Source organism: Lipophrys pholis (assembly GCF_963383615.2).
Source record: "Lipophrys pholis genome assembly, chromosome: 3".
Taxonomy (NCBI): Eukaryota; Metazoa; Chordata; class Actinopteri; order Blenniiformes; family Blenniidae; genus Lipophrys; species Lipophrys pholis.
The window spans coordinates 19,337,933-19,361,507 of record NC_137627.1 but is presented as its reverse complement, the minus strand read 5'-3'; the positions used below and the strand labels follow the sequence as shown (position 1 = coordinate 19,361,507).

Sequence of the window (23,575 nt, the reverse complement as noted above, 5' to 3'; positions counted from 1 at the left end):
AAATTGTTGGTAAACAAGAAACCTCATGTCGATTATAAAAGTCTACAACTGAAGGCATGTTGAGAAGATTTTTTTAAAATCTGTCCTTCGCTGAATAAAAAAGCTTTTGCAACATGACAACATGACATGACAGTCTTTATTTCACCCACACAACTCAGCTCCTTGGTAAAACTCTGCAACAAAAAGCTCAAGGAGGTTCAGAAATACAGGTTTCTTTCATTTTGCCAACTACAGAAACAACATTTTCACTATATTCGGTTAGTGCTACCAAAACATAAAAAAAACAAAAAACTGTTATATTATTGTTCCCTCTTTAAAGTGCTCATAATAAAACACTACATCCTATAGGTTGATTGGGAAGCTTTAAGGAATTTTCTTAAGTTGTAATTTTGAATATAATCACTATTTGACAGAATCCACTCTGGACAGATCAACAGTCCATCACAGACACTCTCAAATTAACCATCATCTGTGATTTAAAAACATCAAATGCAAGTTTGATTGTTTTTTTTGTTGTTGTAATTGAGGGATGAAATCAGTACCAAATAAAGAAGAAAAGAAAAAAAAAACCACACAGGCACAGGGAGAACATGCAAACTCTGCATGGATGTGGGAACTCAAATCAAAGATATAAACACAGACAAATCTGTCAATTGCACTAGTTTTATTTATGCAGATCTTTGTGAGAATGTGAGTGACATTTCCGCTCGTGCACAACTATTCTAATCCTGTTTTGTTTTTGTAGTATATGTAAATATGGTCACCTGATTTAAAAGGGTTAATCTTTTCAAACACATCTCTAGAACCCCTGTAATGTTTTCTTTATTCTGATGTTTGTGTAACTTCAAACATCCTTTTCATGGATTGTAAAAGAAATCCTCCGCTGCATCTTGAAATCCACAACATTTTGAGTTTTCCTTGAAGCGGAACCTCTGGGGGTTTGTTTCACATACAGGGACTCTTTCCATGAGGAAACACATGAGACTGGGAGCTGCACATCCAGCAGGAGCTCCTGCACACCGTCCCGTGAGCGTGCTGGTGAATTAGCGCGTCAGCATTCGGGGGGGGGGGGGGGGGGGGGGGGGGGGTGGTTCAGGGGGACAAAGATAAAGGTTTTCAATCATGCACAATAACCCCTCTGTGGTGCTTCCCATGTGGCTGTCTGGTTAACAGGTCCTTTTGTTCCACAGGGGGAATTCTGAGTTTTTAATCCCTCAACGCGGGAGATCCAAGGCTGACTGCAGCGCCCTCTGCAGGTTGACCTGTGAAGCGGCAGGCCAAAGGTGGGAGAAGGTGACTGGACTATAGTGGAACAAGCAGCTTTAATCATTTTTAAAATTGAGGCGAGTTGATTTACTTTCGTTTCATGGATGTAGGATTGTCAGTGAGCAGAGGTCTATTGTCTCCTTATCTCAGTATTCCTTCTATTTTCATATTGTTTCTGTTTCAAAGCACCAGAATGCAAAAATATTAAGCTGGTCTATTATGAGGGCTTTTCACCCCCACAGCAGTTGATCCAGGGCTGTAAAGCTCACATATAAACCACAAATATACACCAAATCGCATCTGATCTTTTCTTTTATGACGTTTGAACTGTTAGTCAGAAATCATAATTCACTTATTAACCTATAACAGCTACAAAATGTGCTTCAATCTGTAGATAAGTGTGTTAAAGTCCAGCATGTAGGAAAAGAGTGTATGGAAAGTTGCAATCGAAAATTCAGTTTAAAAAAAAAAAAGAAGAGAGAGACGACACAATATTTCTCATCAACAAATATATTTTGCCTCTATAAATATATTACATGTGCCAAAATGTTTGGTTGGTTTGCACGTTTTAATATTGGAGTTGTTGGTTTTACATCATGCCGACATCGAAGCATCATGACACAGAAATCATTAACAGAGAAATATTTACAAACATAAACATACTTTTTTCATTAATATGATGGCATCTATGTAGCAAAAATAAAACAATCTTCTATAGGAATCATCTTTTACACTAATTTAAAATAAAAATAAAGAATTCATCTAAATAATACTGACACAGATACGTTGGCACGTTGCACAGACCTCAGGAATTTCTTTTCATGCATTAAGACGTCACCAATGTACCAAACAGGCACGGGAGCAATAAGCCAGTGCAATAATTTCCAAACAGCATAATAGACTCTGTACAGACACGGACACGTTTAGTTGTTTCTAACTATTTCAAGCACACGACCTCAGTTTGTGGTCGAAAGGTTCCACGCGTCTAAAACGTCGTCACATTAAAGAGATGCACACAACCCCGTTATGGGAGCGCGATTCAAACGGGTACATGATGGTGAAATTAGCTGCTCCAGGGTTATTGCATGTCGCAGTTCGCTAAGGCAGGTTGTAAAATGTCGGGAATAACGTTCGTCTCGTCCTTTCGGGTCAGCGCGGAGGGAAGCTGCAGGCAGTTCCGTACCAGGTTTGCGCTGGAAGATTAAGCATCAAATTTTTCTTTTCCTCAATTCGGAGAAAAACACACGCAAATCTTCAAAACATTCACAAAACGACCTCAAGCAGTCAACAATACTAATCAACAGTTTTCTTTCTCAGGGCGAAAACATGTTCAAGAAAACAAATAAACCATTGCGTGAGCATTTATGTTCATTTCATGAACTTACAGAATCAGTAACTGGGTTACTTGTCAACACTAAAAAAACGCAATTAGGCAAAAAAAATTAATTCTACATTTATTCCATCACATCAACTACTAGTTTGCAGCATATCCAGTTAGTGCCATCGATTAGAAATACAAATAAAAACACATTTTAACACATTTATCTTTTATAGCGCTTTTTTCCAGGAGACCTAAAGACGCTTTACATTGCATTATTCATTGACTCTATACTCGATGGTGGTAAACTACATATGTAGCCACACCCTGAGCGACGGGGGGCTGCAAGTCTACGCCATCGGCCCCTCCGGCCGCCACCAACCGCCACCAACCACTCACCCTTACAGAAGGAAAAGCACTGCAGTGAGCAGACAGGTACAGTCAGATGCATACACCACCTAGTGGTAAAAAACAGCAATGACAATTCTTTCAGCTTGGACACATCAAAAAAAAAAAAAGTCATTCTTAAATAAGTAAATAAGTAAGACCTTCATATTAAAATGTAACACTCCCATTGATATAAAATCCACATGCAGTTTCGTTATTGTTCTCACTGCTTCTGCAAAGTCTTTACGACACAACAAACGTGCTTCATGCAGATTTTGCATGCGCTCATGAACGTCGCATTTCATTAAATGTACTTTACCCGCTCCGTCCTTCAGTCCTGAACAACTTCCACCTTACACGTCACAGTGTAGAACGAATAGGAAAACCACATCATTCACAAAAACCTGCGTCGTCCCGCAGGTCGACTTATCAAAAATAACAGAGAGTTTTGAGAAGCCAGTGCACGGTGGAGAAAGAGAGGAAACCAGTTGCATGTACTCCACAGTATGAAGGAAGATTAAAGGTTACAGTAAATCTCAGCCGCTGCAATGAAACACAGATGACAAAGACAAATACAAAAAAAGAAGCTTAAATGGGAAGAATCGAAATGCCCACAATCCCACAGTGAAGCACACAAACACATGATGCAAGTGGGAAGTAAGTGAATTCTTCACAGTGCATGAGCAGTCGGAAGCGGTTAGAATTGGTCTTTTCAGCTTCACGAGAAACAAGAACTGAAAACCGAGCAGGAGGAGCCTGTCGGCCGTGGCACTGTTGCTGGAGGAGTATGACACCACTTCTCTCAGCACCGCTTAGAGCACACCACGTCACATTCATTTGTAATTTCAGTGAGCTGAAAGCCAAAAGCTGACATCTCAAAATGTTTCAAATCAAATCACAGAAAGCGTTCACGCTACGAATCTTGGGATTCGTGTGACTGTGAAGGATTCGCTAGCGGCCGGATCCGATGTGTCGGAAAAGGAGACGCTTGTCGGCTAAACCCGTTGCATTTCGGGATCCTCCTTGATGTAACAGCGACTTTAAAGACCAGAAAACATTGAACGAGAAGACGGGGGCCGTAGTGACGCCCTCGGCGGCATCTCCGGCATTCACACGCCGGTGCCCTTGTCCCTCAGCGTGGTGACCCTGAGCACGAACCTCTTGGTGCTCCGGCGGTAGCGTGGCTGCGTGAAGTAAAACAAGATGGGGTCCAGGAAGCTGTTCATGCTGGCGAACGGCCGGGTGCTCTTGTAGACGATGGCGAACAAGTTCCTCGTCTCGCACGACACGTTGGGCAGCGTCCGCACCACCAGGTACATGGTCTTGGTGAGGTGGAACGGCAGGAAGCTGATGCAAAACACCGTCGCCACCATGACGATCATCCTCACCGCCTTGTCCCGCGTCTCTCTGGTCTCTCTGGTCCCTATGGTGAAGCCATCGTGCACCGGGGGGTGGCAGAGGATCTGGGCCATCCGACAGTAGCACACCATCACGCCCACGAAGGGCAACAGGAAGCCGAGGAAGGTCAGACTCATGCCGTACGGGTAGTAGGCCACCGAGAGCTTCGGCGTGCTCAAGTCGTAGCACACCGTGCGGTTGCGTTGGATCCCCGTGGCGGCAAAGTGGAAGGTGGGCGCGCACAGGACGGCGACCACCGCCCACACCCCGCCGCAGACGCACCACGCCAGCCTGCGGCCACTCTGCTTTTGCCATTTGGCCAGGGGGTGGCAGATGACCACGTAGCGCTGCATGCTGATGCAGGTGAGGAAGAGGATGCTGCCGTGCAGATTACTAACAGAGGAAAGAGGAAAAAAGAGTCAATCTTTTAAACCTCACCATGCCAGAGCCTTTTGTGGCCGTTTTCTTTCATCACATTTGCAGTCGACACACAAGTTCAAAACTTTAGTTTTCAGTTCAGTTTAATCAGAGGAAATTATTATTTATTTTTTTTTTGCCAAAAACTTTTTGCCTTAAAAATAAAGCGATTCTATTATACATCCATCAAATGTGATCGCTGCATGGCATCCCACGTCAATGGCCTTGACAAAGGAAAGAATTCTAGAAATGTCTGTCATAGAACAGAAACAGAGACGAAGTACGATACATCACAAACATGTCTACAATTTCTCTTTTAGTCGCTTTTAGTCCCTGGACCTTTTTTTTTTAATCTTTAACTCAATAAAAACAATGAATACTTCTTTTTTTTGTTTTTGTTTGGCACAACCAGTCATATTGTAATTGTGAGTAAATATACATCTGTGGCTGAGCTGGAGAGGACCGCGTCATCATCATAAGGCTGCTTACCAACATGTTAGTGTGAACCCAAATGTAAAACTGGACTTCTTGTGTTGACTCTGGTCCAAATACTGCACCAACTGGTGACGAGTATGTTTCCATGATTCGCAAGCATCACGACATGGGAAGCGCCAGGCTCACATGAACTTTTTCCAAGTTGAAATGGAGGGGTATACTGACAAAGAGAAGCCCCCGAGGCCCACCCCTACCAAACATATCAAAACCAATTTATTCATCGATAATGAAGCGAGGTAACCAAGACATGACAAAGCAAATTGGACGATAGATAATTGCTGATTTGAGACACGGGTCGACACCAACCGGTTAAGGTAAGATTAGGTTATGAACGCTATCAACACAGGAGGACAGTTAATGTATCTTGGACCAGGACTCCAGCTTTAACGTGGACATGTTGGACAAAGACGTTGAAGCCCCTGGAACCACACGCCCCCACCGCTTTCACGAGTTGCTGATGTGTCACGGCAGTCGGGCGAGCACCCACCTGTAGAACTGAAAGCGGACCAGTTTGCAGGCGAACTCCCCAAAGGGCCAGTAGTCGTGACTGCCATAGTTGTAGATGAGCAGAGGAAGTGACATCACATAGAGGAAGTCCGCGATGGCCAGGTTGAGCATGTAGATGCTGTTTTTGGACAGGCGGGGCCTCGTCGCCCATATCTTCAGTATGACCGCGGCGTTGAGGGGAAGTCCGAGCAGGAAGACGACAGAGTACACGACGGGGAGTAAAATTCTCTTGAAGTCCTCCTTGTAGGTGCATCGCTGGGTGCCGACGACACTGACGTTGCTGAAGGTGACGCCGTCTCCGGCGAACGGCCCAGGGAAGTCTGAGCTGGTGGCAAACAAGTCGGGGGCGATTAAAGTCTCCATAGAGAGGGGGGTAGAAGAATACGGCATCTTCGCATCCTGGAGGAGAAGAGGCAGAAAGAAAAGGACTTAACATGAGCACAAAGGAACGCCAAAGTTTTCTTCAGCCATCTTGCAATCACCATGAGATACACCCCAAAAAACAGCTCAATTGTAATGGATGTTACTGAGTACATGAACAGAAAAGCCTAATATACAAGTAAGTATTCTGATTTATTAATGATGAGACAAAACAGCAAAGTGCACTTATCTGCTACTTGTACAGTCAAATGCATTCCGGTGCTACACGTATATTCAAAAATTAATCCGTTTTGCCTTCGCCTGTCAGAGAGAATTTAATTTGACCATGTGTTCTGTTTGACAGCAGTCCAGGTCCACGCAAAATCTAAATACAGATGCAATATTTTGAAAAAAGCAACCAGTCCTCCCTGATTAGATCAAACTAAAATGTTCAGTGGCACTTTTGTTAAAGCAGAGCGGTCAGACTGGATCACATAATGTAAACTTACTAAGAAAGCAATTAAACATATTCAGCATACAAGTGACTGTGTCAGTATGTGTCCACCAGATGGCACTAGGGATCCCTTTTTCTGCTATAACTCAAGGTTGAACAACATGACCAATAAAGGATAAAGACATATTTCTAAAGATTTGATAAGAAGTTTTCCTCTGTTAACTGTTTTTATTTATTTATTTTTTTTTGCAATTCTTCTCCTTGCAAAACAGGGAAACGCTTTCTGAATGGCTCTTTAAGAGTATATATATTTTACTTCCAGAGGCAAATCCAAATCAACAAACAGCTAAAAACGATGGTACGAATGCACGGTATTGCAACATGGTCACCGTGACCACGAGATCCATATGAACAATGGCAATAAAAAGAGAGCCAGATGAGCTGAGATGGAGATATTTAATCCTCACAATGTGATTGAGGAGTAGCTTCAAGTTTGGAAATGAAAACCTCTGCAGACAGTCTGGACTCCCACTCACATCTCAAACAAACTGCATCTTGCTGCTGTACGCCAGGTTTAATCAAGAGTTCCTAATTATTGCCCCACCCCCACCCACCCCGACATCGATCATACCCGTTTCCCTCGTGGCAGCATGCTGTTGAGTAAGTGATTCTCTAAACACACCTCCCTCCCAGACTCAACAAGACTATATGACTCATGGCATTTCACAACCGCAGTAATACCCACTCGAGCCCCCGTGGTCCATTGTAAAAGTGTGTCAAAGAAAAATCCAGAACTGTGTGTTTTACTGACTCAACAATTAATAATTAAAAAAAAAGGTGTGTTTTTCAGTCAACTCCTAAGTGTGGGTGCGTTACACTACTTGTTGGAAGCGATTGTGACGCAAGAGTTTATAAATCCTAACTGAGTGATTGAGCGAGAGGACAAGGCGGAGGGAGCGGTGAGCCGGCGGGGCCATAAACAGCTCAATACACCGGGCCAAGAACCACACAGAGTCGCAGGCCATCCTGAAACATCCGCATTGGCCAAAATTGGTCAAAGTATTTTGGATGACTCATTTGCAGCCGAAATACAGATTCCTATCTGTGGCGGGGGTCACCGTTACCTAATGCGACCAAGTTGTTTTTACAGAATGACAGGGGAATGGGAAGGAGGCAGGTATTTTCAGTCACTGTCATTTCTTTGGTACCGAAAAGCATGAAGAGGAGGTGAAGGCTGGAAAAGTTAAACATTTTGTGAGCTAGGTTGAGTAAGTCAGGAGCCACATGAAGTAATATTTGATCTCACATTGGCAAATTACCTCTGAAATTCACCCTTTAGCTTCAGTGCAAAAGTTCAGTAAATCCTGAAAATATTTACTTTTAATGCACAAAGGCTTTTCTAAATAACGTGACATCAAACCTGCCAAGAGTTTCTCAGTTTTTCTGTTGCAAACGCGGATGTTTTTACAAACTTCCTCCTCTCAGTGCGGCTTTCATGCTCTTTCTCCTTTACGTTTGGCTTTATTTTCACACTGCAAGGCTGACTGACTCCACACTCCCCGTCACACCCCAGGTGATGAAAATCACCTTTTCAATTTTATAGACGATACATGTTCACCCCACAATGATGATATTTCACAATAAGTCCTGATCCACTTTCTATTGGCGCCAGTGTCTCTATTGTTTCCCGACAAACCAGATTTAAATAGGAAATATTCATTCGGGCAGATTTACAGGCCTTTCAGTCAAAATGAAGAACGCCAAGGAAGCCTGGCATCCCTCAGGTGTGAAACCAATTTTCTTGGTAAACATACGGCAGGATAACGTCATGGTACTCGTCCATATCTGCAAGCCGGTGTGTGCAATTTCTTTAAGCTCTCTATTTCCTATTACTACTGCCTGTGTTTTAGTGGGCTCATTATGGCTGATCTCCAGGGACTAAGTGTAATGAACCACTTTGTTTGTCTGACTTTGAGTAAAGCCACAATCGATAGTGTCCCTTTCCTCCCTGTCGACCTACAGCCAAGTTCCTCGTCTCCCGCTTGTGAAGTTTGCAAAAATCAAGTTTGTTCGCTCGGAAAATGCAGTTAAACTGTTAACGGGGACGAGCTGCGACATGAAACCCGACGTTTCACTTGAACGCATTTATAGATAAAAGAACAGGTCATTGTCGGTTCTGCTGTCAAATCTCTGAATACACAAATACAAATAAAAAGCGGACTTTCTAGACTCTGCAAGCCCAAGCAGGAGAATCATCAGTCTACGAAGCAAACGAGGAAGAAAAAAAGAGAAAACGTATCTGCCAAACGAAACACACAACTGGCAGTTGCATTGTTTTTCTGGGTTTTTGAATATAGGCCTTATCTTTGAGAGGAATTTGTTGCACCTACTAAATGAAATGATTGATGATGTTTTATTGCTGTCATAACTTCAATTAAACCAAGTTAGTCTGATGCAACAGATATGTAAGATAGTAATTTGATTAAAATGTGGGTTTTAAATGTGCAGGACAAAGTTTATCCATCTACAATAGGTTTCCTATCTATCTATCCATCCATCCATCCATCCATCCATCCATCCATCCATCCATCCATCCATCCATCCATCCATCCATCCATCCATCCATCCATCCATGACAGACATGATCAATATAGTCCAAACAAATGTTAAATCAGACTCGATGCCAGCTGTGGGTGGAATGAAGTCATTTCAGGAGTTTTTTTGTTCCCCTCAATCCAGACATTTACGGAAAACGCCAACATTTAAAACATTACTCACTGTCCTTGCAAAGGATTATCCGCACTTTTTTTCCTGTTATTATGCATTTGAAGGAATCATCCACTTTCTCTGTGACTCACACGCCGCCGTATTTTCGCATCAGAATCACTGGCATTGTGCGTACATGTCCTCACAAGCTTTCCCACGCATCACTTTTCAAGGTTGGGCTTTGCATTTGGATTCATGTTGTGCTTTAAATCAAAATAAAGCAGCATCTTATCTTAGCCTGCAACTAAAAATACATTATTATCAGCCTAGTTACACAAAATACTTGGAAAGAAAGTTGAGTAGTGGAAACCACAGGTTGTTTTTCTAATGTTAAGTGTCTGAATGAGAGAAGCTTAAAAATGTTGCCTGAAGAGAAATGAACTTTCTCCTAAAGATTTGCTTTAGTCTCTTCAATCTTCTTCTAAATCCGTCACAGTATTTATAACTAAAACTTTAATTACCATTGTTTATCATTATTGTCTTTTTTTTTTTTATCCTCACTTCTGTCTGTTTCCTTTGTCAGTATTCTGTGAAGCATCTTGAACAGATGCATATAAAAAATATTTACCTGTGAAATCTTCATATATTTAGTTTCGTGCACGTAAAGTGAAATATTTCAAGCCCTTTTTTGGTTAATTCTTTGAATATTTGGCTCAAATCTAAAATAAAACATCTCATATCAGAAGGTTTCAGATGATCAGGTGATAACTTTTCAATGATTCTGTAATTTTTTTGATTTGCAGTATCATCTAACACTCCTATTTCATCTCATGTTGTTTTCACGGCCACTTCTAACAGTGCGTAGAAATGCTCCGACACCTAACATTAAAAAAGATGTCCTGGAATATTCCCTGAGTCAAAAGGCTTGTTGGAGAATGCGGGCATCGATCCCGCTACCTCTCGCATGCTAAGCGAGCGCTCTACCATTTGAGCTAATTCCCCCTGCTGCCCACTCTGAGTCTGAAAACACCATACGATGCGTCTCGCAGAGGCTGACGTCTGCAGGAGGAACGTTACCGGAGGATGACAGGGACGAGCCCTCACTCTGCTGCCCTCAGTTTTATCTCTCCCTCACATGGTTTGACAGGAGAGACACGCTGCTGCATACTTGCCACGGCGACATCTGCCAAAAGGAGCAGAGCCGACTGCGGGACAGGATTATTTATAAACCATGATTGCGAGAATGTGTCTGCAACTCAGGGCAAATATGGGAGATTAACAACTTAACAGGGCTACAAATCAAACACCACACAGAAGCAGGGAGGGAGGGAGAGAGAGAGAGAGAGAGAGAGAGCGAACACGTCCTGGGTCAAAGGCTCTCTAAATAGTTACGTATGTGAGTCGGACACAGACGTATCTGCAGGGGGAGAGGAGAGGAAAAGATCCTGAGTATATTTTCAAACAAAGTACATTTGCATGAAATCATGGAAGATTTCATCATTGCGAGAAATTGGAACCCTCGTGGCAGTAACATGAACCGCACACACTGACATCTTGAAGCTGCTATATTTGCACCACAGAGACACATGATGAACAGTCGTATCCTGGGGACCCACAACTACTTTACACTTGTGCTACAGACTGAGCAACTCACCCTTTTGCCAACAATGGGTGAAGAACCAGGAAGTCCCTCACTTTGATGGTGTTGGATGTGACACAGTGGACGAAGACAATAAAACCGAGAGGACAGATATCAGCTACAGCAGGCAGCGGGGTCCCAGCTCAGCTGTGGAGAGGAGTACTGCATGTTTGAAAGTTTACCACCTTCTCCCACAGTGCTCCACCGCACTACAAACGGCCCTATCCAGGTTTGTTGAATCAGGTTATGATCTTAACATCCACAAACATGAAAATAGGTTCGTTATAAATTATGAACAATGTGAAAGGATCATTCAATTATTGTAATTTTTTTAAATTGTATGCAGAAATAAACGATTGGTAGTAAATGGTTGTATTGTATGTATAAACTACATGTGGTAATGAATGGATAAATAAATGTATAAAGGAAGTAAAAAAAAAAAGTGTAATAAAAAAATTGGAAAATATGTACATGAATACGTAAATAAATAAATATATAGCAGTGCAGAAATGGAAAAACCTCTTTATATATTTGTTATATTTATACGATCATTTAATTTCATCATATTCTTTGTCATTTGAATAATGAGTAATGAAAGAAACTCAAATGGTGTAGTGGTTTATCCTCTTAGCTCACAGTGAAAAAGGACCTGGTTTGCCTCCAGTTGTGGATCTTTTGTGGGGAATCTGCATGGATCCTCAATGCCTTTGTAATCCTGGAGTACTTTGTGTATACTCAATACTCGTAGGTGTGATCATGAGTGTGTCTGTCCCTCTGTGTTCACCCTGTAGTGACTGATGACCTGTTCATTGATGAAGACTTACGCTGCGTATTAATGATGGATGGATGGCTGCCTATCTGCACTCTATTATTACAGTGTCTTTAATGTGCTTTGGCTTTCAATGGTTTTCACACCTCACATCTGGAGCTCGGGAGGTTTGAGCGGCTGATTACAAACACAGTCAGTGACGAGGATGAACCTTGTAATTGGCACTGTACAAATAAAACAAACTGAAAAGTTAGTTTGCAACTAAAAAGCCAAATCCCCCCCCCTCCCGTGACGGCGGAAACAAAAACAGCTGCTCCCTTCAGTAGAGGCTACGCCGGATCACCTGCCTCCGTCTCCTCCTCCACTGTCACACCAACCACCTCCACCTTCACCACAGACAAAGCCAATAAAAGAGAACAAACACAGGGCTTATAGACATGAGGTAATCAGAAAAACGCCCTGAAACAGATGTCTTATGTGTATCTGCAGACATTCAGGGAGGTACATAGGGCATGAAATACATTACACTGGATGGAATGTATTGGAATTTTAAAAATCTAGATGTCCAAAAGATAGAAGTAGGTCAAGATAGAAGTCGGTCAAAACCCTGTAAAGCCTCGCAGCAAGTCATTCATTTGATAAACAATGCATGACAGGATTAACTGCAAGAAGTCAGTGTAATCTGACTTTTTTTTTTTTTTTTTTTTTTTTTTTTTAAAGTTTATCTGGCCAGTTGAAGCCCTGCTACTCAAGTAGGGTTGAACCTGGCCAGCGGATAATGGCATGTGAGGAATTATTGTGTTCACACAGACGCTTCTTATCACTGTAATCCACGCAGAGCCGGAGATGAGAGTTCATAAGAGTGAGCAGGGAACAATTCTACTCTAATTACTTTCACATCTGTGATGGTTATTGTCCACGACCACCGTCATCAATGATTCATGCTCTGTGCTCCATGCTCGCCGGTCCCTGTGCTTTCAATCCAATTCATTTGAAAATGACGAGATAAGAAAGTAAAGTTAAAAAAACAACAAAAAAACACATGACGGACATAGAGAAACACACACACGCAGTCATGAGGGAATACACGTCTAAATTAGACACCAACAAGGAAACAGATTCAAATATATAATATCAACACAAGGTCAACGACAGTTAAAACATGCAAACATCATCACAATAACATAAACATCCTCTCTGCGTTAATAATCAACAAACAACACTTCTTTTTTTCCCCCAACAAAGACAGATGCGGCTGTAATACTGAAGTGCACGCTCTGGCTCACACAGGCCTGCATCGTACAATTATATATAATTATACGTCATTACAGAAGCTGATTTGGTGCAGGGTGGGCTAATACAAGCCAATCGATCCAGAGGACAGGCACGGCGGTCGTTACGCAGAAAACATTTTAAACAGATCAGCTGCATTATGAATAGACTGATGGGGTGATGAAGGCGGCTGCTGCTCCGACATAAGCGCACTGCTTGCCACATGGTCCAGATGATATAAAAGTGAATGATACACATCCGCCATTGGTCTTGAGTCTGAGTAAACAAACGTGACCTCTCTTATCTCTCACAGACTGAGCAGGCAGGACACGTTTCAGCTATTCCCAATGTTTCTTAGTGTTTTGGGAAGAAGTACTCAAACATCCAATATACTAACAATCCTCTTATGACTTCAGTTATATTTAGCCTGCCTTTTGACTGCGTGCGTTACAAATGTGTTGACATGAGGGTGAGTCTTGTCTGTGATTGGACGGTCGTCGTGTGGACGTCTCAATGGTCCCAGTAACGTTTTTGTGTATTTGTAGATTTCAGATGACATGTTCACAAAGTATTTGGGTCATTTAGGACCAAACAGAGTTTGCATGAGCTACATATGTCTACATTTGAATTAGTTTACTTTAAAGATACTGTTCTGTGCTCGCGATCATTTAGCTGTGGTGCTACTTGCCCAAAATAAAGTGCTCACTGCACAGTCTGAGGTTCACTGTCCGGAGTCCAAAAGTTCCTCTTCAAGGCGACAAAGAACTTGTTTGGAGTCCAATTTTTAGGGATTAACTATAATTGCAGCCCAGTGCCCAGCAGATAAAAGGCATATTTCAATGGCACGGCAAATACTTTTTGATGCTTGTGACAAGGAACCAACGGAATCCGATTCTAAACTCCAAACCAAGCAGTGAGCGCTTCATTTTGGATAACAACACACCATAACTATTGTTATCTTTGGCAGCTGAAGCCCCGTTTATACAAACTTTTTTTGCGTTTTGGGAGGTTCGTTTAATCGACATTGATAGTCGGAGCCACAGAAAACGTGACTTTTTGAAAACGGCTCCGACCTTCATCTCTGTGTAAGCAGGGGGAAAATGCAACTTTTCTGAAATGCTGTTACTGCGCATGCACACCCTGGTGTGTGGTCTCATGACAAAAGCAAACAACAGCACCCACTAGTGGTCCAATGCAAAAAGCACATCGTTTTCAGTGTTTCTGCCATTTTCGTGTCGACAGACATGTTTTTTCAAACGTGAACGTGAAATTTTTCTTGAAGTAAAATGCAACAATTATGTGTTTCTCTACAATTATCAACAATATTATGAGGCCAACACTAACATCAGGTAAACGATAAGTTAGTAACAGTGTTTATTTACTGAACACGGAGTGCACAGACTCTAGCAGTGGTCCCAAACCATTTTTTTGCACCATGAACCGGTTTTAAGCAACATCATTTTCCAGCGGACCAGCAGGACGGCGTATGAAAAAGCCGTCATGTGGGCTTAACAATGTATTGTGTTGGAAGTGAAGCATCATTGCAGACTAATGGGAATATGAATGTACATTTTCAAAATAAAACTTTTTTAATCTCTTTTTTACGGTCGCAAACAAACAATCCACGGCCCGCTGGGTGGGGATCCTTTTCTAGAGTGTACAGTAATAATCTAGTGGTTCCTCCTTATAACAGCAATCAATTTGTGTTTACATCACAGGGTTATAGTGATTTTTTGTCAATAAATAAAAAAATGTATACTGTCGTTTGTGCTAAATTTGAATCATCAACTCAAGATAAAGTTTAAGATCGCTGATACATCATGAAGTGAAGTGACAAAAGCCTTGAGTGGTCTTAGAGACAGTCTGGAGATTATGGAAGAAGTGAAACCACAAAAAGTGGAGTCGTCAGTTCATCTTTAACTAAACTAGTGATGAGTTGTTCGGGAGGCAGCTTTCTTCTAACATCTGGTATCATTCGCTGCAGCAGGCAGGAGCAGGTAGGTGGCGCTACGGTCCTAAAGACTGCAGCCGCCAAAGAAAAGGCCTGAAGTTATAATCCACAATAAATGCAAAGCACTATGTCTCTGATTTCTTTTAGTTTTTCCAAGTTGTAAATATCATAAACAGTCAACGCTGCGGTTTTGAGAAGCATGCATGCCAAGTAAAGTGAGCAGTCACATTATAGGAATATAAAGGTCTATAAAAATCGGATATTGATCGTGGATAGAAAATCTCATCCTGACAAGAAGCGGAATCAAATGATCAAATGAAAGTAGGCAGGAGTGTCTTCAAAACATGATCCGACACTCAAGGCTGCAGGTGACAGTTCACAGCACTCCACAGGTAATACTTTGCCAACGCTTGTTGACATCAACAAGTTGATGCTTGCTGCATTAAGAATCTGAGGTGAGGATTTCGTCAGGCGTGTGAGGACGGATCGCGGGTCGAGTCTTTCTCTGTACGACTTCTTTCGTGCCGTTGCCTCACACCGGAGGTCGGACGAAAGCAACGCAGACACGGGATCAGGGGGCATCGGTCACTGAAACTAAAAATTGGATATGTGTAAGTTCCTTCTGGCATGATCACCTGACCCAACACACTCTGTTTCACTTCATTCAGTCAGCCAGACATTAAGCTCATGGTCACTGACTTTCAGGGTTGAAATTGGGGCAGTTGGGTTATTTTGCTTTGGATGTAACCCAATCACACATTTCTTACTCTTATCGTCACCTGGACCAGTGACGTGAGATTGAGCCCCCCCCCCCCCTTCAAATCAATGAACCGACTCTATCAAATTCATAACATTTGATTTGCACCGATAAAAAGGACAGGATCTGACGCTTTTTAGAATCCATGTCAGTCGCTTTTCTTTCGAAAGCACATACTTTTTTGCATGCTCATAACAGTGGGTGTGGCAGCCTTTCTCTGAGGAAGAGTAGGACGATTCCACGGTGGGGAAAAAAGGTGGAAAACTCTCGATCTGGAGCATGGTGCGCAACCATCAAACGACAACGTGAGAAGCATGCAAAGACGGCTTCCTAAAGTCTTTTAAGAGTCCTGACTTAAGCTAAATTCTGAGATTTGATCATTCACTCAGTGGTCTTAAGTCTTGAGATAATTGACAGCTGTTTATTTTAGGCGGAAGGAAGCAAAAGAAAAAGAAAAAATTGGCAGAGACACACGCCGGTTTACTTGGAAGTGCTTGCGTGCAGATCAACAATAGCATTGCAAGCGTCTAACCAATAAATAAAACTGCTTCAACCGCACAGATGAATGCCTCACACTGATCACGTCCTCCTTAATCCATTATGACTATATAAGAGATTTAAAAGCATCCACAACTTATGTTTCTCTCTTATGCCACCTGTTATTGTGTTTGTTGTTAGATGTAAAGTTGATGTTTAGCTCTGGCTGTTCCTTCTTCATCCACAGCTTTCACCAGGCGACCTGCTCATTAAAAGCTTAATGGGAAGGCGAGCAGCAAGTCAGTCTGTGCCCTCTGCTCCATGTTGTCACGGGTTTGTGGTCCGGAGAAGGTTAATATGCAGGAGAGTCAGTGCAGCAGTAACAGTCCTCCAGAGTCAGACAAAAGCTTATCTGTACGTTGATTTCACTGAACAGTGCCTGGAATTTGTAATGTCCAATAACAATAAATCACTAGAGTCGTCTCTGAGAGTCATCCGTCAGTCGTACCGGACAGAAAATTCTGATTTATCTTCAAAGATTCACTTTTAATTGGTCGTTTGGCTGGTGTGTTCAGGACTGCTGCCAGTCGGCTCTTGGTTATTTACTCACTGAGATAATGCCGCGCGTTTAACTCTGCCTTGTAAACAACTCTGCCTCTACCCAACAATCTCCTCCACAGAGCCAGCTCCTCATTCATCTGCTTCCAGTCAGACAGACAAAAACACCTCCAGAGGTCTGACCACTGCCTGGCAGAAAGGAATCTTCTCTGAAAACACGGTATCCATGCCAGAGTCCTGCGGGGGCCGTGCCCGGTCCTCACACATGACAGCCCGTTCAAAGGACCTCTGGCCATTACAGCCTGGATGTGACAACTTGTTTTTACTGCACAATATCAACGTGGCCGCAACAATTCCAGACAAAACAACTATTTCTAAATGGTGGGATGTGATCCTGCTGGGAAAACTGGAGATTACCAATCAATGTGATTCGCTTTACGAGAAGTCGTTTTTTTCCCGAGCGAAGACGACAGTGTATACCAAGAATATTTTGTCTCATGCAGTGGTTTTTAGAATATTAGTGCCAGAGAGCTTCAGAGAGATATGAAAGTACAAAAACCTGGAAATATACATGTTCTCATTTTGATTTAAAAAAAAATTATAATAGTAAAATGAAGCAAGTCATATAGATATTTTTCAATTGCTTACTTTATTTATTCTATTCAAAGCAAATTTCAAACCAATTTGAGGGGAATTCTTATGGATTCAAATTTTCAAAATGAGAAATTAAGCTTCAGTGCAAAACCAAACCTGTTACAGTGATACCAGTTGCACACAATATGTGAAGACTCACAGATATTTCAAGGTAAAAATCATCAAAGTAGCAGGAGGAATGTTGTGCTTTTTTTTTTATTATTGGGGGGTTCAAAAAGATTTTGACAATAATATCTTGAATTGTGATAAACATCAGGACGTTTTTGGAACAAATCTAAATATTTGAAGATGTCCCTTTAACTTTGAGGAATTATCCACAAATCATTCAAGATACTGTACTCTCTACTGCTATTCATACAAAGAGCCTATAAAGGTGGAAAATATAAATAGTGTATCTCAAATATAAGCATATCAAACTATGTTGCTTTACAACTACCAACACGAAGAACAATGTTTTGATACAGATGTAAAAACAGATGGCATCATGGCATACAGTTATCATACAGCTGTTGTATTAATCAAAATAGTTTGACTTACTTGACAGTTTCTCAACAGGAAAAATACCAAGACACAGGATCCCTGGTTGTGTGTTCAAAATCTCTCCTTCAATGTGCATCTAAAAGCTCATGAATGGCTTTGTCCTAAAAAGGACAGTGTTTACATGTTTATTAAACCTTATGGTCATATAAATCTGCCCACCAGTTTTATTGAGCATAGCGGCATTTTCCCAGGCTCATCTTATGGCTACTCAATAGTTTATTTTTCTCTGTCCTTTACTGATCACTGATACTGCTTTGCACCTGATCCGTGCATCGTGCTGCCCTGCAGGATGTAAACAGTAATAAGCAAATAGCTGGGGGCTACAGATATTGTTTTGCAATAAAATTTTTCGACATTTGGAGCAAACACGATTGCAATGTTTATGAGGAACTTGACTGAAAGCACTTGGGAGAAAACCGGAAAGGAATACAACAAATCAGATGCTATCGCACGAGGATTAGTCCAATAACATGTTTTTTTCCAGTCATTCAAGTGTTTGTTTTGTACAATCGTTTTATTCATTAACGTGGATGTATAAAATGTTGAACCAAATATTAATATATATATATATATATATATTTTATTTTATATTTTATTGTATTATTTATTTTTAAAGCCCTTTAGAGTAAGTTCACTAACCTGTTTGCTGTGTTTTTATTCCGTATAGTATTTATTTACAACCCTGCTTGTAGGAATCTGATGCACGGCAATGAGCGGAGTAGATCAAATGAAATATAAGAGCAACTTACCCCGAGAGAGACGACGAACAAACTGTGGCAATATGTCAACAAGTAGGCGGCAGAGCCATGGAAGAGGAGCCGTCCTTCCTCCTCTTCTCTCCCGAAACAACCTGCGGCAGGACCAACTCTTAACTCTCTCACAGCTTATAAAGCGGGCGCTGCGTGTCTGTCCCGCACCTTGCTCCTGTGGAGGCTCACACACACACACACACACACACACACACACACACACACACACACACACACACACAACACACACACACACACACACACAGCGGAGGAACACGCAGCGTGCTCCGCGAGCTTCACGCACGTGCAACGAGAGTCGAGCCGCTTACCGGAACACAAAGGGTGCGCGAGACATGTCCGCGCGCTTTCGTTTCATTTTAACTTCGCCAACAGCCTCTGGGTTAAAACAGTCATGGAAACTCGTGTAGAGTGCTCTGTATGGACGGAACTTAGAAGTGTAGTCAGCTTAATCACTGTTCGAAATCAAAGCGCGTTGAACGTGAGGCTGCAGGTAACCATGGGAACTGCAACGTTTCACGTGAAAACGCGTCTTGGCTTCATTTTTCCTTCAAGGAAAGTTTCGTGTTTACACTGCAACCTTTTGAAAGTGTTGCTGTTATTTTTGTTTGTAATGCTACCACACACACACATGCACAGATACGCTGTAAACATTAACAATGGCAGTACACGAACACTTGTACAGGCAGACAACAAAGTTGGATTGCTATTACGGGTGACTCTCAACTGTAACTACCACGTAAATATTCTACCACGAGGCTGCAGTGGCTTGGTTGGTAGAGTGGGTCGTCTGCAGGTTCGATTCCCCTGTCTGTTTACATGTCACAGTGTCCTTGAGCAAGACGCTGAACCCCAGGATGCTCCCAGCGGGTGAACTGAGCACCTTGCATGGCAGCCGCTTCCATTGATGTGTGAATGTGTGGCTGAATGGGTGGATGTTACAAAGTGTTTAGTGAAAACAATTCACCAAGTCCCAGGAGAATATGGACTGGGAGTCATGCCGCTCTGAGGGCCGCCATTGTTGTTATTGGCGATCTACTAACACACGTGCAGAAGATCCATTTGCTATGGCATTCGTGCACATGCACTGGAGCAGCGTTTCAGAAAAGTTGCACTTTCCCCCGTTTACATGGAGATGGAGACAGAGGATTTTTGAAAAATTCCACCCCGGTAGCCCTTTTTCAAAATCTTGCATTTACAGTGGCTACGAGCACGGTTGCCGCGTGAACAGACACCTCAAACCCAACACAAGTTTTCCATTACCACTCCAAAGTGTTGAGCCTAAATGGTTTAAAATAGTGGTAATTTATTGTTCCATGCTCACACATTAACTGCACCTGTCTCCATCTCTATCGATTTCAAAATACTGCTGTTTACATGCAAAAGCTTCCTGATACAAAAATGACAAGACAACGCAGATTTCAGTCGATCGTTATCATGTGAACCGGGCCGGAGTACCCGCGGTTTAATGTCTTCCAAAGAGACTCTCCTCTCACTGATCAGGGTGATAAATGCGACCCTGCGATTAGATAGTTCAGGAGTTGTTCAACGTCCTGCTGCCTTTCACTGCAGGTGATTGATGTTGAGTCTCGAAGACAAACGCTCTGAAAGGGAAAATGGTGCGATGAGTCAGACATGAAAAGACTGGTTCACTTTTGCTACCAAGTGCTTGTTTACCGAAATAACTAAAATAGCTAAACTTGCAACAGTGAAACTGCAAGATGTGGCCGGAAACCCGTGAAAAAGTGGCTAAAGGGTGAAATAAAACAGCCAAAAATCAAATGTTTGAAACGACTAAAATGATTAAATCATTACAACTTCCATATCATGCCTTCCATGCCTGTTTTTCACAGTTTAATTGCATGAATTCAACATTGGCAACGTCTTTGGTAAATAATCTAAAAGTTTTCTCGTCATCCGTTTATTGTTTCATGTTTTGCAGCTCCAGATGATGTTTATTTGCTGGGACGTAAAAACAGCTCTTTAAATCACCAAATTTATAGACTTGGTGGTTTAAAACTTTAAACAGTCAATGAATTATGAAAGTATGTTTGAGTTGACTGTGACATTATTTTATAAATATGCCCCCCCCCCCCCCCCCCCCCCAAAAAAAATGCTTTGAGAAATAAACCTTTAATGACACTGTCATGGAGCGGTGTTCTTGCTTCTGGGAAGTGGATTAGAGGGAAGTTGGGAAGTTTCTTTTTCCAGCAGTCGCCTCGGTGTATTTTCGAAAAAAAATCCTGCACATAAAGGTATTACGTATATCGCTTTTCTCAAGTTGTCCAAAATTAGACCTGTGGTGGTATGGACTGTCTGACTCAATATCTATATTACAATCACAAGCTATTGTTTACGTGCCTTGTTGCTAATGTTGCTTTAAATGGCCCACAGCACACGCTTACTAGAAAACACCTCCTAACTATTGTTGCTGAAGGAGGACTAATGGTTGTTTTCTGGATCTCAGCCCTGGAATTAGTCGACTGATGTCCAAAGAAAACCACCGGGCTTTGTTTTTTTTTCTCTGCACATGGGAAGATGTCACACACGCTGGCTTTTGTTTGCCACGTTGTGGCGACTGAGTCACGTCTTCAGCAGGGAGGTCATATCTACTTTCTCACTTTGTTGTGCCGATAAATCCACTGAATCATTTACTCTCAATCCGTCCGTCATACTGTAATCAGTTGTTATTAACACGTTATCCTCCTGTCCTTTTTTGTTGTTGTTGTTGTGTTAGTTGTTTTTTTTGTTTTTCCAAGTTTGAAGACTTTACCAACCTTGTTGAACCTTCTGTTATCTGATTGTATCTGTTTTTATTCTCCTCACTTGTAGCGTTGTGAGAGAAAAAGAAAGTACATTACGAATAAACCCTTTTGTAATATTACTGTGTGTGTGTGTGTGTGTGTGTGTGTGCGTGTGCGTGTGCGTGTGCGTGTGCGTGCGTGCGTGCGTGCGTGCGTGCGTGCGTGCGTGCGTGCGTGCGTGCGTGTGTGTGTGTGTGTGTGTGTGCATCTACTAATCGCTTCTCAGGAAATTCATCTTATCTCATTGTCAAACTGGTTGGACACAGCTGAACTTAATTTCATGGAACTGTTTATTTGCACCCGGCTGAATCTGCAGAGCTTCATTCCGAGAGTCCGGCCATGAGAATGGTCTAATAGTCTATGATGGAGGATGAGAGGTGCCTCAGGCAGTATTATTGTGGCGGGAAGTGGAACCGTTGCTCGTCTTCTCCACTGTCCTCTGCAGGGACGTCAGGTCAGCTTCACTGCGGGCCCCCGGCTGATCAGTATTCTCTCCACACTCCCCCTGCAGAAGGTGGTGAGGTTAGGAGCGGCAGCCATGTTGCGTCTCCGTCCGGTTCAGAAAGTGCACACGTTCCTGTGCTCGCTTTACAGGAGCTGCGATGTGATTGGACCAATCCAAAAGTGTGTGTGTTATCTGGAACCAGAGTAACTGGATGGTGCTGATTCTCCTCTGCTATTTTCGTAGATGAGGGATGTTTGTCTTGAAGTCGATGATGGTTTCCTTTGAACTGGCTGCGGTCGGGCGTCAACCAGATGTTTCCCCTCCTCTCTACATGCCATGGCTTTGTTTATCACAGATCAGGCTCACTGCCGTCCCGCCACCTGCACATTTTCACACTCTGGTCTGGCAGAGCTGCTTTTCAAGGGGTTTGCATGGTCCAACACCTTAGTTAACCCTAACCCTTAGTATATCGCTGACCCCCCTTCACCCTGATGGCCCCAAACAGAGCGCTCAGGTCTGCCCAACTAAAGCTACTTGTCGTCTGACAAACTGAGAGCAAAGCCCGAGGCCACTGCGCTTTTCAAGCTCTCGCACCGAAGCTGTGGAATCGCTTCCTCTTCAGCTGAGATCAGTCGACTCCTGCAATATATACGATATATAATATGTTTTCACTGCTCTGTGTTGTTCCTGAACTTATTTCTGTTTTTATCTGCATTTATTGCTGCGAAGCACCTCGTGATCTTTCTCTGGGAAAGGTGCTGTATAAATAAATGACTTAAATAGGTTCTGACTTACTTACTTAGTGAAACAGATGACCAGAAGTCGCTTCGGAGGGCCGCATCAGCAGGAAACACCTGGACGTCAAGGTTATTTACTTATTAATTAATTTATTTATTTATTGAATATCGGGCTGAAATGAAATCAGTGGTGGACCAACTATCCACATCAGTTCTCCAGAATGGAATTCATTGTACATGTGGAAGGACAAATTGAAATGAGAAAATAAGCAATTCTTGCAAAGCCCCAAGTGGAGTGGTTCCGTTGGTTGCAGACGAGAGACTCGGCACATATTTCAAATGAAAAACATCTAACGCTGCACAAACATCATGTAACGTCTCCCCCCGGATGTGGCGTCGAGTGCCTTTTCTTCCTCCCGTGGATTAAACTCATATTTCCTTCACCAAGCACTTGTTTTTTTGTTTTTTTTATTTCTCTGTGAACGTGCCTTGAAGCGACTGTGTTGTATTTGGGACCGTACAAAAGGAAAATGGATTGATTTGAATGTTTGTCTCTTCTCATTTACTCTCCTGCTACAATGAATGAGCCGTGCTGACGGTTTCCTTTTTTTTTTGGTCATTCTGCATTGCACAAACAAGTGAGCTACAATCAAAAACCGAGCTTCGGAATGTCCGTACGATCGCCCACTTCTCCTTTTTCCCTCCTGCCTCTGATGAAAATGAAAAGTATGAAATAAAAGTGGAGTCACTTAGTTGATTAAACCCCTGCAGTGGTCATCAACATCACGCCGACAGTTGACCAACATCCAGCAGATCTATTTTTTTTTCCCCTCTGAATGGGCTCGTTCGTCATGTTGAAATCGAGGAGTGTGCAGACAGAGAAGCGGAGCTTGTTTC

The 23,575-nt window shown here is 42.4% G+C and overlaps 1 protein-coding gene across 2 annotated transcripts; it reads right to left on the bottom strand.

Annotated features, from left to right (window-relative positions):
- Positions 1 to 1,763: 1,763 nt before the first annotated feature.
- p2ry6 (pyrimidinergic receptor P2Y6) lies at positions 1,764 to 18,985 on the bottom strand. Of its 2 annotated transcripts, XM_080460529.1 has the most exons (4): positions 18,675 to 18,985; positions 5,769 to 6,187; positions 4,130 to 4,762; positions 1,764 to 3,042 (listed from the first exon to the last, which is right to left on the bottom strand). In XM_080460529.1, the coding sequence occupies exons 2-4, from the start codon at positions 6,176 to 6,178 to the stop codon at positions 2,850 to 2,852; spliced, it is 1,236 nt and encodes a 411-aa protein (XP_080316655.1). In that variant the 5' UTR covers positions 6,179 to 6,187; positions 18,675 to 18,985; the 3' UTR covers positions 1,764 to 2,849. The 2 variants fall into 2 exon arrangements, with proteins under 2 accessions (XP_080316655.1, XP_080316656.1); XM_080460530.1 differs by having other exon boundaries at positions 2,913 to 4,762.
- Positions 18,986 to 23,575: the final 4,590 nt, after the last annotated feature.